General features: G+C 39.4%; 2 protein-coding genes across 2 annotated transcripts in view; both read right to left on the bottom strand.

The window, feature by feature from the left end:
- The window catches only part of LOC137974930 (protein moonraker-like), a 21604-nt gene extending 10303 nt beyond the window's left edge, over window positions 1-11301 (bottom strand). Inside the window, exons 1-12 of the mRNA XM_068821939.1 lie at window positions 11144-11301; window positions 9552-10446; window positions 9370-9429; window positions 6675-6899; window positions 5118-5241; window positions 2680-2783; window positions 2268-2363; window positions 1272-1532; window positions 1097-1176; window positions 968-1001; window positions 833-888; window positions 646-733 (exon numbers count right to left, since the gene is read on the bottom strand). Of these exons, the coding sequence (XP_068678040.1) occupies window positions 646-733; window positions 833-888; window positions 968-1001; window positions 1097-1176; window positions 1272-1532; window positions 2268-2363; window positions 2680-2783; window positions 5118-5241; window positions 6675-6899; window positions 9370-9429; window positions 9552-10445 (2022 nt within the window). The 5' untranslated portion in view covers window position 10446; window positions 11144-11301. The remainder of the gene's footprint in view (window positions 1-645; window positions 734-832; window positions 889-967; window positions 1002-1096; window positions 1177-1271; window positions 1533-2267; window positions 2364-2679; window positions 2784-5117; window positions 5242-6674; window positions 6900-9369; window positions 9430-9551; window positions 10447-11143) is intronic.
- Window positions 11302-13540: 2239 nt separating this feature from the next.
- Window positions 13541-15000, bottom strand: part of LOC137975852 (coiled-coil domain-containing protein 74A-like) — a 15415-nt gene continuing 13955 nt past the window's right edge. Inside the window, exon 8 of the mRNA XM_068823053.1 lies at window positions 13541-14081. Within this exon, the coding sequence (XP_068679154.1) occupies window positions 13940-14081 (142 nt within the window). The 3' untranslated portion in view covers window positions 13541-13939. The remainder of the gene's footprint in view (window positions 14082-15000) is intronic.

Below are 15000 nucleotides of genomic sequence, written 5' to 3'. Positions count from 1 at the left end.
CTTGGGGCGTATACGCGGATTCACTAGTCGGGATGTTCCGATTGTGTGAAATGAATTACTGTAACAGTTTCATGTTAAAGGGTAATGCTATTCGGGCCCAAAACGTTATCGCGACTCGCAAGAAACAGGCTCCTGGCTCCAGTTGTTCAAACGATGGATAGCGCTATCCACCGGATAAACCACTATCTAGCGGATAAACCACAGCAAAACCAATTGAGTTATCCAGTGGATAGTGATTTATCTGGCGGATAGCGCTATCCATCATTTGAACAACTGGGGCCTGGACCATAACTTCAAAGAAGGCCAAGAATGCTCTCTCGCGTCCTTTCTCCCCCGACCCCGCCCGGAACAATGTTGTTCCGGAAGACGGGCAAATAAGCCAACTATGCCTCAACATTTTATTTGGTTGGTGGAGGGGGGGGGGGGGGGGGGGGGAGAGCCGTAATATGAAGATTACTTCAATGGACAAGGAAGTTATGTTCCGGGTTTTAGGTAGCTGTGTTGGGTTTTGGGGACATTCCGTAATATGCCGATGTTCCTGGAATTACCACATGCCCTACATATTTCCCATTTCGTTTCGCAAAGTCCATTAAGCCGTTAACTTGAATGTCTTGACAATTTTGTCCCAGATTGTTTCATACACACCTCAGCACGATCCAAGAGAGGTTTTAGTCTTGACCGAATTGCCTCCTCTGTCTCGGCGATTACTCGTCTGGACAGTAAAATCTCAGGACTGAGGAGTGAAACCCAGTAAATAATACAATTAAAACACAGAAAAGGAGATTCCTGATTCATTGAAATCAATGAAAGCAAAATCAAAACCAAAGCGCACCTTCTTTGGCTTCGTCTAAGATTCTCCACTCTTCGTATTCTTTCCAACTCGTGTATCTGGAATCAGAGGTATCAAAGTAAAGTTTTTCGCTTGAAAGTAAAAGCTGTAAGATGGCAATAATAATGCTCCAATTACCCTTCTTTCAGCTTCTTCGTCAAGCCACCGTTGTCTGAAAAAAAAAAACACACGTTCAACAAATGTGATCAATACTGATGATAAATAGAGGAGGCAACAATTTAAAATCGTTTTTAAAAAGACCAGTACCTTTCCACTTCTCTTTCTACTAGTTCACGGTGTGTTGGGAGAATTCCACCAGCCACTCTTGGGTTTCTGGAACTCCCAAACTACATGAGGAAAGAACAATAGAGAAAAACCAGCAAACTCATTATAATTATTATCTATAACATGGGAAGGTTAGAGATGCCTCTTCGTCATTTACCTGTTGTTCATATTCTTTCTTCAGCATTCGTGGCGAGACATATTCCTCTCTATGTCGTCTCTCTGAGCCAGACACATCCCTCTCTGGGATCCAAGGACCCTCTCTAGCCAGTGTTCTGGGTGGGCTCTTCGGTTTATCTGGCCCTTCACCAGAAGGGGCCTTTTTCAGTATCGAGGACACTGTCTCCTTGGCAAAGTGAGCATGATCCAGCGCTTGAATCTTTACTCTTTTGGCTGTCTGCTGGGTTCTTTGACGCTTTAGCTTTGGTAAAAAAAAAGAAATCACTAAAGAACACAAAGAACATATCAAATTGACAAACATGTTTTCCAGCAATCACAAATATACCTGTGGTGTAAGGATATTTTTTTCTATAAATTTACCAGAGTGTTTTTTATTTCTCTCCTTGTACTTTTATTTTGGGTCCAACCTATGGATAAGCCTTGTGTGCAGCCAGCCCACTGTCCGTGTGTTTTTTTTTTTAGCTTTTGTGGTCTCATTTGTTAAGAATCCCTTCAAGCTGATCCAGCCAGGTCGACCACATGCAGATAGAGGGTGAGAGGTAGACCACTAGACCAGAAACTCATTCCATTATTCTTCATGAACAGCGTATGGGTTCTTTAACATCCCACATTGTTAACCACAAGGGTTGAGACAGGGTCTATGGTTTATGATCATTACCCAAGAAGATCAGAAAGCCAGTAAGTGGCTAGTGTTACACAAACTAACTTTGAAAGCAGAATTTTGTGCAGTGCCAGTTCATTATTAAACTGGCTCTTTATCCATGGGCAGAAAACAGAAAAGGGGCATGCAGCTGAGAAATATTATTACACGCGAGTAGACAAATCCAGGTGTGCCTGACCTAAGCCCACCGGTAACTTCAACTATTGGACTATTAACAAAAAACAAAGATGAGGGGTACAAAATAAGCTTATTTTGTTGACAATAGTTGAAAAGGTCAAGAGTATTTACAGTATTCAATCTTTATAAGGAACAAACCTTAAGCTCAGCAGGAAGCAGCACGGCTTGTTTAACTGGTTTGACTGGTTTTGCAGCCTGTAGTAAAACAGGTTTTTGCTGGGTACCTTGTTTCACCTTAAAAAGAAAAACATCAAACAGGGTTGTAGTTTCATCTTATTAAAGACTACCTGGTTCCTTTGTCAAGTGAAATGAACCACAATGGGAGTTCATTGAATGACATTTAATCAAATAAGAAGCCAAGTTGTCACAAAAGAAATCAAATAACCCTTTTCTTGGTTGAGACTTGAGAAGGCCATGGGAATGAAGAGAAAAATACAAAATAATAAGATGGAAAGCCACCTCAGGTATTAACAGAATCCTAAACCCTTGAATTGTTAAGGTTAAGGGCTAGGGTTAGATTTCAACAAAAATTAATATGAGGTGAACATACCCCCGTCATCTGAACTGGACGGTCCTTGGCTCTAAGCAATGCTGACAGACCAGCTTGTAGTGCAGCATCTCTCTCTGGAGTAGGGTCTGGAGAACTTGTTACTGCTGTAAAATTTCAACATATTACCCTAAATAATATCTAACTTTTGCATAATTTACCCAAACCTAAACACTAACTGTTAGATCCAAACGCCTGCTCATTAGCGCGGTTGCAATCCTCCCTTAGGAATGCAGTTGTCAGTTTTTTAATCAGGAATTTAGTGCTTAATTTATTCGTTCTCTTAGAGGTATTTAAGGCTTAATTTAGTCATTTCTAGTGTTGTCTCGATCAGTCATTTTCGCTTGTGAGCAGTTCTAGTAGTTTCGCTTTCTGCAGTTTGTTTGTAACTTTCTTCGCTTCAAGCAGTCAATTCAGTCGCCAGCTCCTAACAAATGTAAGTGTATCTTTTCGTTGAATTTCTGTTTACGATTAGTTCATTTTACTAAGTAAGTTTCGTATCTGTTTGTTTTCTAGTCTTAACCGCTTTTCGCTTTCACCGCATGGGTTCAGAGTTCGCGCCGTCAAGGGCAGTTGAATGAAGAATAAAGCGCATTTGAATTGTTATCACAGTACTGGAGTTTTGTAGTCGTAAGAAGATCACACTAACCATAACACATAACTTATTGTTGGAAGTAGAAGTTAAAAGGAAATGCTCAGACTTGAAGGGACAGTTGGTGTTGGATGCCAAAACTGGACCTACATCTACACAAGAGCATTTCTGGCCATAAGTGGATCAAAGGGGTTGAAGTTGTACACCCTGCTGTTTCATTTACAGTTGACAATAATTTATTCACCGAAGGCAAGGTGAATAAAAACCAAGACAAAGTCAAGGTTTTATGCACAGATATTCACTGAGCCTGAGGTGAATACCGGTAATTGTTTTAGTCTAGGTGATTATTTGAAAAATATGCATTTTCTTTAAAACAATAATAATCATTTCTTTGTCTGTCACCTTGACAAAACGGCTTGCGGCCATTTTGAAAAACCACTTAAAATAAAAGTAATGTAAAGTAAAGCAAGCATATTTAACGTCGATAACTGGTAACAGTAATTCAACTGACAAACCTGAGGTCGACAGTGCGCTCAGTTTACTCCCCCCTCGCCGTCAGTGCTCCCTTTTACCATCCACTAACTATGCTTTTACAAGTATTTAAAGCTACTTAAGCTACACAGAATGGAAAGAAGTCGAAACAAGGATGTGACATCCGGGAATCGAACTCAGGACCTCTTGCACCAAGGCTGTGCACTAACCGACTGTGCCATCCTCGCGTAATTATCACCTCAACGGAAACCAATCAGCACAGAGAATTTTCAATGATCACCTGATTGTGTGTAATTAATATACAGTCTAATAATTGTTATTGGGAATTTATGAAAGCACAGCATATCCAGGAAATGGCACACCTCTAATAAGAAATCAGGAGAGATTGGGTTTCAAGATAAAAGAAATAAATCTGTGGCAATCATGAAAACTTTTTGAAGACCATTGAAGTTGGAAAGGAAGGTATTCGTGGTACAGTCGAACCTGTATATAACAGCCCTGTATTAAGCGGCCAGTTTTCAAAGTCCTGATTTTTTGCTCATACAAACGCTATATTTGCTATCTGTGTTAGGTAGCCACCTCTATTAAGTGGCCCTTGCCACCCTGTAGCAGTCCTATGTCTGCCTTTCGTTGTTATTTTTACCTAAATTAAGCGGCCACCCTTGAACGAAAACCAAGCCATGTGTTATTTTATGCAGTATTTTATAATATTATTGTGTTCAAACTGTGATTCATCACCACTATAAAGAAAATTACTATGCACACCATCAGCTTGTAACAAGGTTGCTGCCTTAAAAAACCTTTTCCGGAGCCCTTTGGGCTTCCAACATTAAAAGTTAGTAGCCATTTTTTCAAGAGCCCAGAATTAATTAATTAAAAGTGAGGATGAATCACCTTGTGATAAGTTAGGCACCCGTTTGGGCTACACGTTCAGAAATTTGGTCACCCACACTTGCAAATAACGCACCCCAGGCAACCTGGCAACCTTTAGGCAGCCGCCTTGTGAAAGCTGTTAACAGAGTTTAATAACTCTGCTGTTAATTTTAATGCTTTCCAGGTGTTTGCAATTTTCTGAAGTACAGTAAAAAATCACGAATGCAATTTAAGCAGCCAGTTCCTGAAGTCCCTAGGGTGGCTGTTGTATAGACCTTATTCATAAATGGTGTTCACATTTATAATTCTTTTGTCCACGTGCAAATTAGCCTACCAAGCCTCATTTTAGAGCAAGAATTCTTTTCAATTCACTGTATGGTATCGAGGCTTGGTAGGCTAATTTGCACTTCGACAAAAGAATTATAAATTGGCCGCCATTTATGAATAAGGACTATACACTGTCAGGTTTGACTGTAGTTCTAACCTTGTTTTATAGGAGTTAGTATTTTCTTGGTGTCTTGAGGCATTCTGTCTGCTACTTCTTGAATAAATGCACTTGGTTTCTCTCCTTCTTCACCTGCTACAACATGCTGCTCTTCACTTTTAATCTGGTTGTAAAACACTTGTTTTTAGTGATACAACACCAATGAAACAATTTGGACCAAGCTGCCAGCTTTAATTAACTTAAAGGTAGTCAATAGTATAAAGAGAATTCAACTTGAACATAGTTTCCAATATTGTTGTTACCAGATATCTTACAATCTTACTTCTACCTTTTTACTACCTGTCCAATATTATTTTGCCATTAAAAAAAAATTGTTTCAAACACTGAAGTTGTAAGCAGTTTTCTCACATAAGCCAAAAAAGCATGTTTACCCACAAAGTCACAAAGAGCTTTTCCGACTCAATGTGACTGAAATAACCGCCTTCATTGCTTTAAGTGTTTTTTACAACTACACATTAATTATTATTGTTACTAAGGCTTGACTGCACATTTAACTCACTTGCAAAGCCTTGCTTGTTTAGAATACAAAAATGCACAGAATACCCTAGGTCAGCAGTTACCACTTTAAAACAATATTAGAACATTTCAGCAACAATTTTCTACACAAAAGTTGACGGCAGTTCACAAAACAACTTTTAAGTTTTTCCGTTGTCAAGTAGAAGCTTGCAAAGAATCCAGGCATGACGGAACTTGGACCCATGTCTGACTGATCACACTGGACACTGCCCCATCACCAAGTTATAAGGGACCTTAAGATATACAACGGCGACTTCAAAGAAAATGTCACCTCAAAATATCACTTTTCTTTATCATAGGTCTTTCGAGGTTATTCTATCTCGTGCACTTCTTACAATTTGGGCGACATATCCTAAAAATAAATTGGTATGAGCAGTTACTATTTAAGTGAAAATAGAGAATGAAAGATTTTCTGTTGCATGCTCACGTTGTCATCAAACCCTCAAACTTGGTGATTTCACTTCGTCCTTATGCAGACTCAGTACCACACGAATCCATCCTAAAATCTGTGCTGCACGTGCCGTACGATTATTTGTGCTCTCTTAACCAATTATATCATTGTTTTGTGCCGTTGTTGTTGTCACCGTCGCAGTCATAAAATCTTAAGCTCCTTAAGCCATCTGGGAGCTTGTCAATTGCAAGTTTGTATTTATTTACAGCTGTAGTTATCCTCTAAGAGTTAAAAGATCAGTGGTAGGGCAAGGTGTGGCAAAATCTCTTGGTCATGGCTTCCAGTTCTCTCCAAACCCGAATTTTTTCTACTTCTTCACCACTGCTCATTTAAATAAACTGCAGTGATCTTTGGCTTGGAATATTGTCAAATGTCCCCAGTTTAACATAACGATCTTCCATGAGTTCACAATATCAATACTGAAGACAAAGATTGTAGTTCCCGGTGTTGTGGTCTGTCTTCTGTGGTGTATCCTGGGTGGTTAACCTCGTAGGGAACCTATGTCCTATTGTATGTATTCATACTCAATCAGCAAATAAATAATTATAATAAGTTTTATTAGCTTTCACCTTCTTCTCTTGGTCCTCAATCTTCTTTAGCTCATCAAGATCTTCCCCACCAATGTGCAGTTGCGCAGCTAAGAGTGAGAGTTGTCTAATAAGGGTGGACAGCTCCTGGTACATTGGTGGCAGGCCATGGCTGATATTTGGCTGAAGTGGTGCATGACTGATAAAGGTCTGTAACGCTCGTACTGCTCCTCTGTGAGCTGCCGCCAAGCGGCTTAAGGTCTGGCTCTAAAAGGATGGTGATTTCAATGACATAAGAATGATATCAAATTTGGTAAGATATCATAATGCAAGATAAGAAACTTGGATGGATGGTGGTTTTAACTGGAGTTTTTAGGGAGCTTAAGCAAGGACCACGACAACAGCTGCGAGAACGTTATCCAAAAATATTACTTTCCATTAATTAATGTAATAATTTCGTGATTATTCCAAGTCATTCGGCATGGAATTAGTTTGTATCAACATTACAGAAACAAAATTGTTAAGAGTGGTGAGGATGTTTGGAGAGAAAATTGAAAATTCATCATCAGATGCTCACATCCTCCACATAAACTCGAATTTGATGAATTAACGTGGTTGTCGGGATGGAAACGGTGAGGAAATGTATCAAAATGTGCAACGCTGGGCGGGGCGTGCAAAGCTATTGTTTTTGCTAATGAAACCAATATTATTATATTGTTTTGTGGTGTTCTCATAGTTGCAGTCATTGTCCTTGCTTAACGACAGTGCTTACTAATTCAATGGCATTTTTGCGCGGTATACGGAATATGCGGGAAAAGCAGATCTTAACAAGTATTATTGAAATTGGGGGTAGCCTCACATTTTTTGAAGATAATTAATTTTTTAATCAACAATATTTGTAAAGAGCTTTCAAATACAAAGCAATATATGGCGTTCTTTGCCAAATTGAACCCTAATTATCTCATGGTTACCCCCAATTTTCTTTTTGGATACCAAGAGCACTTGCTAAGTTCTGCTTTCTCCGAATAGTTTTGAGCCGATAGGAAATCCGAGTATCTCGAGATGCGTAGAATGTATGCGCAATAACAATAGTAGGCACCGTCCTTAAGCTCTTTATTTTCTTAGGGTCATCACCATGAAACTTGCTGACCATAGGGTCCAATTCTTACTCACCCCCTTCCACATAACAGCCAAATTTCCAGCCATAAACAGCCTTTAATTTCCACATAGAAGTGTAGAAAATAATGGGATAACAGGACACTAGAATTTTTTTTGCCTTGCGGGTTTTACGTCATTCGGCTCATTTATAATTAGTCTAATAGTAGGTTGTTTGCAGAAGTGAGGTGCTGCTTACTCAGGGTTTGAGCCAGGCCGCGCCATTGCGCCAATCCCGCACTGATGTTGAAATTGTCCCTTTAAAAAACGGCCAAGAGGACAATTTGTCCCCTTCAAAATTTGGGGGAAACCTCAGAAGGAAGCACACAAGAAGAGATACAGTTTAGTGCAAAAATTACAAGGTGAAACACAGACCATGGGAGGAATATTTTCGTGCGTTTTACGTTCATTTTAAACTAAGTCACTTTTCAGTCACTCTACTGATGTTCAACCAAGCATGATGCACGCATGCATCTGGGATTAAAAACACAACGAAAACGTATTCGTACAATAGATAGCTTTTTTGCCTCAAATCGAAGCCAGATTGATCAGAGAAAAAAAGAAACAGAAGAAGAACAGTGTTTTAATGAGGAAGAAACAGATGAAGCTCAAACGAAACCACGATCTTTCCAGAAAACTTGGTTGCAAGATCACACGTAGTTGGGCTATGAAAAGGAGGCGATGTTCTGCTATTTTTGTCGGAAAACAAACCTCTTTGCATCGGAAAAAGGTGTACAAATTTTAAAACCTCAACTCTCCGAAGACACAACAACTGTAAAGAACACGTGGATGCTGTTAATTAAGGAACTATGGGGGATACACTCAGCAACACCATCACAGCGTCGTATTTTTAGAGAACAATGGTCAATCACAAGCCATGGACGTCCCCCTAAAAATGAAAATGTCCCCCCCAATTTTAGCAAAGGGGACAAACTGTCCCCCAGTGATCAAATCCTAGCTCAAACCCTGCTTACTGCTTTGTCACAATTCAAGAAGACAACTGAAAAATCAGATTCCTTGGCAGAATTCAAACGTAGAACTCTTTGAGAGCTGGGCCGTTTATCCAGGTTCTAAATGGACAAAGTATCCCGCTGGTCATCATTCAAACTAGAATGAAAAATCGCCAACAGGAGAGGTGGCAAGATCCTCCAAAATCCTGGCACTCGCAAACTTTTAATCCAATCTCAAAATATCGACAGTCTTTGCGAATTACAGTGCAACGCGCCTTAAAATGGCCACCCAACAAACTTTCACATTTGACAATTACGTATAAATACGCCAACTCAACAACCCATGCAACGATGTTCAACTTACAACTGTGCGAACTTTGCAAGGACGTGTGATTGTCAATCAAATTCACACATCCTGATTGGCTGACAATTTGTAAAATCTTTGTTTGGTGGCCACTGTAAGGTGCGTCACACTGTAAGTCTTGACGTCTCATTCATCTTGCATTTATTTTGGTGTGGAGTCTTGTTTGTTTTGGTCTTGGTCTCGGATTTGCAAACAAGGGTCTCAGCGTCTCAGCGAGTCTCAGATTTTACCATTCGTCACCCCTAACAAAATTCAATTTAATTTATACCTTCTTAGTGTGCCTTATTCCTCTGCCTGTCTTGTTCAGCTCATCCTCAATCTCCTGTATCTATTGTAAAGATTGAAAATTGAGGAGACAAATATGAACTTAGGTAGTTGACAAAATGTCAATTTATAGATAACAAATCTTCCATCAGATGCTACTACGGTGACAACTCAGTTCCTCTGTACCTGTCTTTGCAGCATGTACAACATCCTGGCAGATCTTGCAGCCTGCTCGTCAGCTCTCGTCACCTGCCGATGATCCACCTCCTCATCTGACAACCTTACCTCCCCGTCTCTTCTCCTTTTTAGTCTTTTATCTTTCTTTCTCACGACCTCTGGTCGTTCATTCTTTAATTCCTCCATCTGCCTCATGTACCGATGCAGTTCTTTGCGGAGTTTTCGTATTTCAGAGGCCTGTTTTCTCTCCCTGTCCGATTCATAGCCATCGTCCTCCCTCTGCGCAGGGTAAAAATGCATTTCATGTTGCCTTTTGGCTGATGCCTCTTGTCTTTTTACTGCATGATGTACCCTTTGACGAAGAGTAACAGTATCTTCTGGGAGAATATCTTGTGATTTTGATTTACCACTCTTCGTTTTCAATTTCTTTCCAAGCGACCCCTTTCCCTTTGCTGAAGTAACCTTGTGTTGAGCATCATCATCTGGTGGAACTAACACACTCTCAGCCCCAAGTTCCTTGACCTTCTTTACATCTTTCTTTGCAAGATGAACAGCAAGGGCAAGCCTGTCGCTTGATAAAGAAGATGAAACTGACGGCAAAACGGGATAGGCAGATGGAAGTGTCGTATGGCTGAAAGGAACTGAATTAAATGGTGTTTCTGTCTTTTCACTGATTCTTTCTATTACAATAGGTTGTGGTTTTCTGAACCTTGTTGTGAGCTGCTCTACCGTTGTTCCAGACTTTCCTAAGTTAAAATGGAGTTGGTTCATGGGAAGAGGCCTCGGGACTGCTCCAGATTGTGAAGTTGACAACCCAAGACGTGGGACAGTCACTGAAGGATGAATGGCACTAGCAACTGGAAAGCCTGCCACAAACGGTTTCCATGCAACACCAGCAGCCATCCTTTAAGTATTCAAATAATTTATTATTACAGGTACAACATTTTTTTTTTGTCCAACCAAGTTTCAGTGAGACTGCAGGAAAGGTAAAGTCTGATAATTTTTGTAGGAATGAGATATAAAAAAACCATTGGCTTCAGAGACATTTTTAACACCTCAGTGGATAACACCATTAACCTCCCTGTTCCCTCGACGTGTTTTAATACCCCCGGAGCAGATGTTAAATAACTGACGCATTCAGACTGATCATATCCAATTCAACAGTCTCCGCTCAGCTTTTCCTCGCACAGATAATATTCTTTTTTCAAGCATACGCCATATCTTAGCTTTCTTCGAAAGGAACTTTATTCAAGTGTCTAGTCGTTCTAGTGCTCGAGAGCACTAATTGGGGACACTGTAAACTGAAATTAGCAGTGAACGTAAATCAAGTGAAATGTTGGTTTTTGAGGAGAGGGGAAACCGGAGTACCCGGAGAAAACTCGGTGCAGAGTAGAGAACCACCAAACTCAACCCACATATGGGAATCGAACCAGGGCCATTGGTGGGAGGCGAGTGCTCTCACCACTTAATAAATTCAGGGGGAAGTTTCACGTACGAATAAAATAGTTTAAAGGAGTCAGCACATACACTCAAGGACTCGCGAGATCCTTTTCCAATAACATTTTTTGTCAGACCCTACTTTCAAAGATTCAACAACTTACCCGTTTGGTCTTACAACGTCCTTAAGTACTTGACGACATGAAGATGTGAAAGGAAAAGGAAAGGAAAGGAAAGGAAAACACAACAAATGTCCAAGTGATTAGATGAAAAGATTGAACAAACCGCCATCTTGTTTCAAAAATGTAAACTAGGTTTCAGTCTCTCTCGACATGGGGTGGCTCTTTGTTTTGGCCTGTCGGCCTGTTTAATTTTCCCCTTCACATCGGTTCTAGGGGGCTTTACAGCATAGGGGAGAGGGATTCCCATATGGGGAGAGGGATTCCCATATAAAAAGGGGAGGGATGCTCATTGGAAATTTTAAATGGAGACCAATCTGGGTGTGGCCCAGGCTTTTTTTACCCCTAGAAGAGACCTTGTTAAAACACAGAGAAATAAAAAATACAGCGACTTTTAGTTATGGCAAGGACATTATCATCTAATACTTTCACCTACGTGAAGAAATATAGAAGTGTAAATATAAACTTTAAATGATTTCTTCGCGCACAACCCTAAAGGAGACCTTCATGGCTACATATGATTGCATTTTGCCCAGAACACCAAACGGGAGATTTTACACCCCTAAGCGAGAGGACGAACATCCCTCCCCTATTTATATGGGAGTCCCCCCACAGGCTTTTTAGTCAAGATCCCTACAAAAAATTCCTTGAATTAACTTTTTCAACGGCAGTCTGACATCACTTCAATCAGAAGGCGTACGTGCAACTAATCCCAGTTCTCTGCCGTGCGTTTAGGTGAAAAACATGTAAAAACTCCCGGGAAACCAAATGAACAGGTTTTTTTCACCGGATGGGACCATCCCATCATTTTTCGAAAACTGTAGCATGGAATTTCTGTTTGGACAAAAAATGAAACTGATATTTTGAAAAGTTTGTCAAAGGAAGGCCTTATGACATCATACTTTTCTTAAGAACTAACTTTTTTTAAAATACATGCTACAGATTTTGTTAGAATGTTCTGATACTATTGCATTAAAAATTTGTGAAAAACATAGTTAACTCGCTGAGTTTTCAGGCATTTTCTGTTTTGGACACATGATTTACCAAATGTGGTTGTGAGTCAAACCAGACAAAGAAATGTTCAATAGAACACACTTGGCAAAAAGCATAATTGTAGAGTAACACATTTTCAGCTCCAAGTTCCTTGACCTTCTTTACATCTTTCTTTGCAAGATTAAAAAATGGGATAGGCAGATGGAAGTGTCGTATGGCTGAAAGGAACTGAATTAAATGGTGTTTCTGTCTTTTCACTGATTCTTTCTATTACAATAGGTTGTGGTTTTCTGAACCTTGTTGTGAACTGGATAATTGGATTGGATAAAAGGATAATTGTAGAGTAAAGGGGACTCGAGAAATGATTATTTGAAGGGGTCCATAGAAACAGTTTGGCAAAGAGCTGCCCACCTTAAGAAAGGCTCTTCTGGCAGGGTGCATCAAATGCTTCATTGCAAGAATTTTTGTATTAACGATGAAATGATGTATGAAATGGATCATAAATGAACTGCGGGTATGAAATCAAGTAAGCTATGATCCTCGCAGTTGTGCAAGTCAGTGGCTTCATAGCTCAGTTGGTTAGAGCGTCGCACCGGTAAGCCAATCGCTCACAAATGCTACATCTCTTCCTTTAAACTCTTCCATCTCATCCAAACACGTGTTTTATAGCTGTTAGCGACTTCGGCACACGAAAAAAAAATCATTTGAAACGCGACACTTCCGGTTCAATTTTCCCCACCAGGCAGGCAAAGGTCAAATTATTCCCCACTCCCCGGGCACAGAAGATAGTCAAATGCCCAGGGTTTGCCCAGGGGTGGAATGTTGAAGTTTCGATTTGATCGGCGCATTAATTTCACACAAAGATTGTGCCATCCAGAGCTCACACTTGATTGGGTAACTGTGACTTTTGGTCATTGACCAATATTAAAAATGCTTGTTCTTTCACATCTTTTTGCAATAAATTACCTCTTTTGTTCCCTGTGTCAACTGAAAACTGCATTTATCTCTTGGCCAATCAGAATGGAGGAATTTTCCACATGCATGTTAGTAAATGTAAAATTTTGAAGTGAAAAAGGAAAAATGTTTGCTTTTGGTAAAGTGACTTTTCTCAGCAAAGATAAATATTTGAGGCTAGGGTACCCAGGGTGCCAGCTGATGTCTTATTTTTCTTTTGCATGGAGTCGTTAACCCACTAAACGCTGAATGGCAACAGGCTTTAATCAACATTTGCACCTTCACCACTCACAGAGATAATACCAAAGAAAAAAAACCCTCTGGTACCCAGGGTAAGATTAGGGGAACTTAATTTACAGATACAGCAAAAATGTGGATCTAAGCCAATTTTTTTGGCATTAAATTTAGCACAGAAAACAAAAACATTCTCTCAAGTTTTCTTTCAATGAAAAGAAATTCATTATTTTTATTTCATTTTTGTTCCACTGCATGCAGAGTTGAAAATACAGCTGTTCTCAGAAAAAGTTTTTCAAAATAATTTAGTGATGAATTACATGCAGGTTAAGGCAACAAATTTAGCACAAAAGAAGTAGCAAGCCCCACTGTTTTTCAAATTAAATATTTTTTCTATAATAATTATTATTATTATTCTTAAATAGTAGAAATCCCCATTTGTATTATGGTATGTCATTTTTGTGCACAAGAAGGAAATAAAGTTTGAAAGTCTGAAAATTTGATATAACATTAAAAAGATTTAAAATTTAGAGAATAGTAATTCTCAGTTTAAACATAGCTTCTTTCTATATCAGATTTCGTAATGACTTTATATTATTTTTAATAGAAGTCCTTTTTTCCTCTTCCTCTTACTAACGCCTGTTGCCGACGCTTTCTTACAGCTACATTGGAAGCACCATTTGGATGCAAAGCTGGCAGTGACACATTGTCATGTACAACATGTATTCCTCCAGGAATTATCCTGTAGAAAGAAGAGAAAACAATAATAAATATTTTATTGAAGACTTTCAACTATTAACCGTCACATGGATTGAGTTCCTCTAACACCTAACAATCAAAATGGCTATAAGCCACTGAACTCGGAAAATGAGTTAAGAAAGGTGAAAATGTTGGGGCTATTGAACTGAATAGATCGCCCCAGATGTGAAGGAATCCGGAATCCAGCAAATGTGAAACTTTAGAATCCTGAATCCAGAGCGTGGAATCTGGAATCCACTGTATGGAATCCAGGATGTATTTTGGAGTAATCCACGAGTTTGGAAATTATCTGGAATCCACGGCTTGGAATCCGCGAGGTACTATTCAGGATCTGGAATCTATTAGGGCCACCGGGATTCCTTTACATAGGGCAAGAATAGACCATTTTACAGTTGTAGCTAAGTTACCTGGCCTAAGAATGGAAGCAGGGCTGCAGGTGACCCTGGGTGTTTTCCATGTACCAGAAAATCTCAGAACTTTTGGGGGAAATTTCCATCAGGTGAAAAAAGTGTTCTATTTAATTCAAGTAGGTTGGCCGCCCAGAGATTGCGATTTTACACTCCAAAAATAAAAACAAACAAACCAGAATTTCTGAAAATATTTTGTAAATAATAAACAACTCCTTTTTTTGATACAAACTTTTGTGCTTTTCTAATGTTATGTAGACTATAAATAGACTAATAGTATTATCATTACAACAACACAATTTACATGATAAAAGCAGTGAGGTCTGTATCAATACAAGGCCACCAGCAGCCTCACAGCCATTAGGCTAGGTCACTGATCAAACAACTGTAAAACGGTCTGTTATTATAAGAAATTTGCTACCAACACAATGATTTTAATACTAAAAATCCTGTTAAAACACCACTTGTATTCATATAAATCCCACGGTATAATTC

Source organism: Montipora foliosa, chromosome 11 (genome assembly GCF_036669935.1).
Source record: "Montipora foliosa isolate CH-2021 chromosome 11, ASM3666993v2, whole genome shotgun sequence".
In the NCBI taxonomy this organism is placed as follows: Eukaryota; Metazoa; Cnidaria; class Anthozoa; order Scleractinia; family Acroporidae; genus Montipora; species Montipora foliosa.
This window is presented reverse-complemented; position numbering and strand designations above follow the sequence as displayed.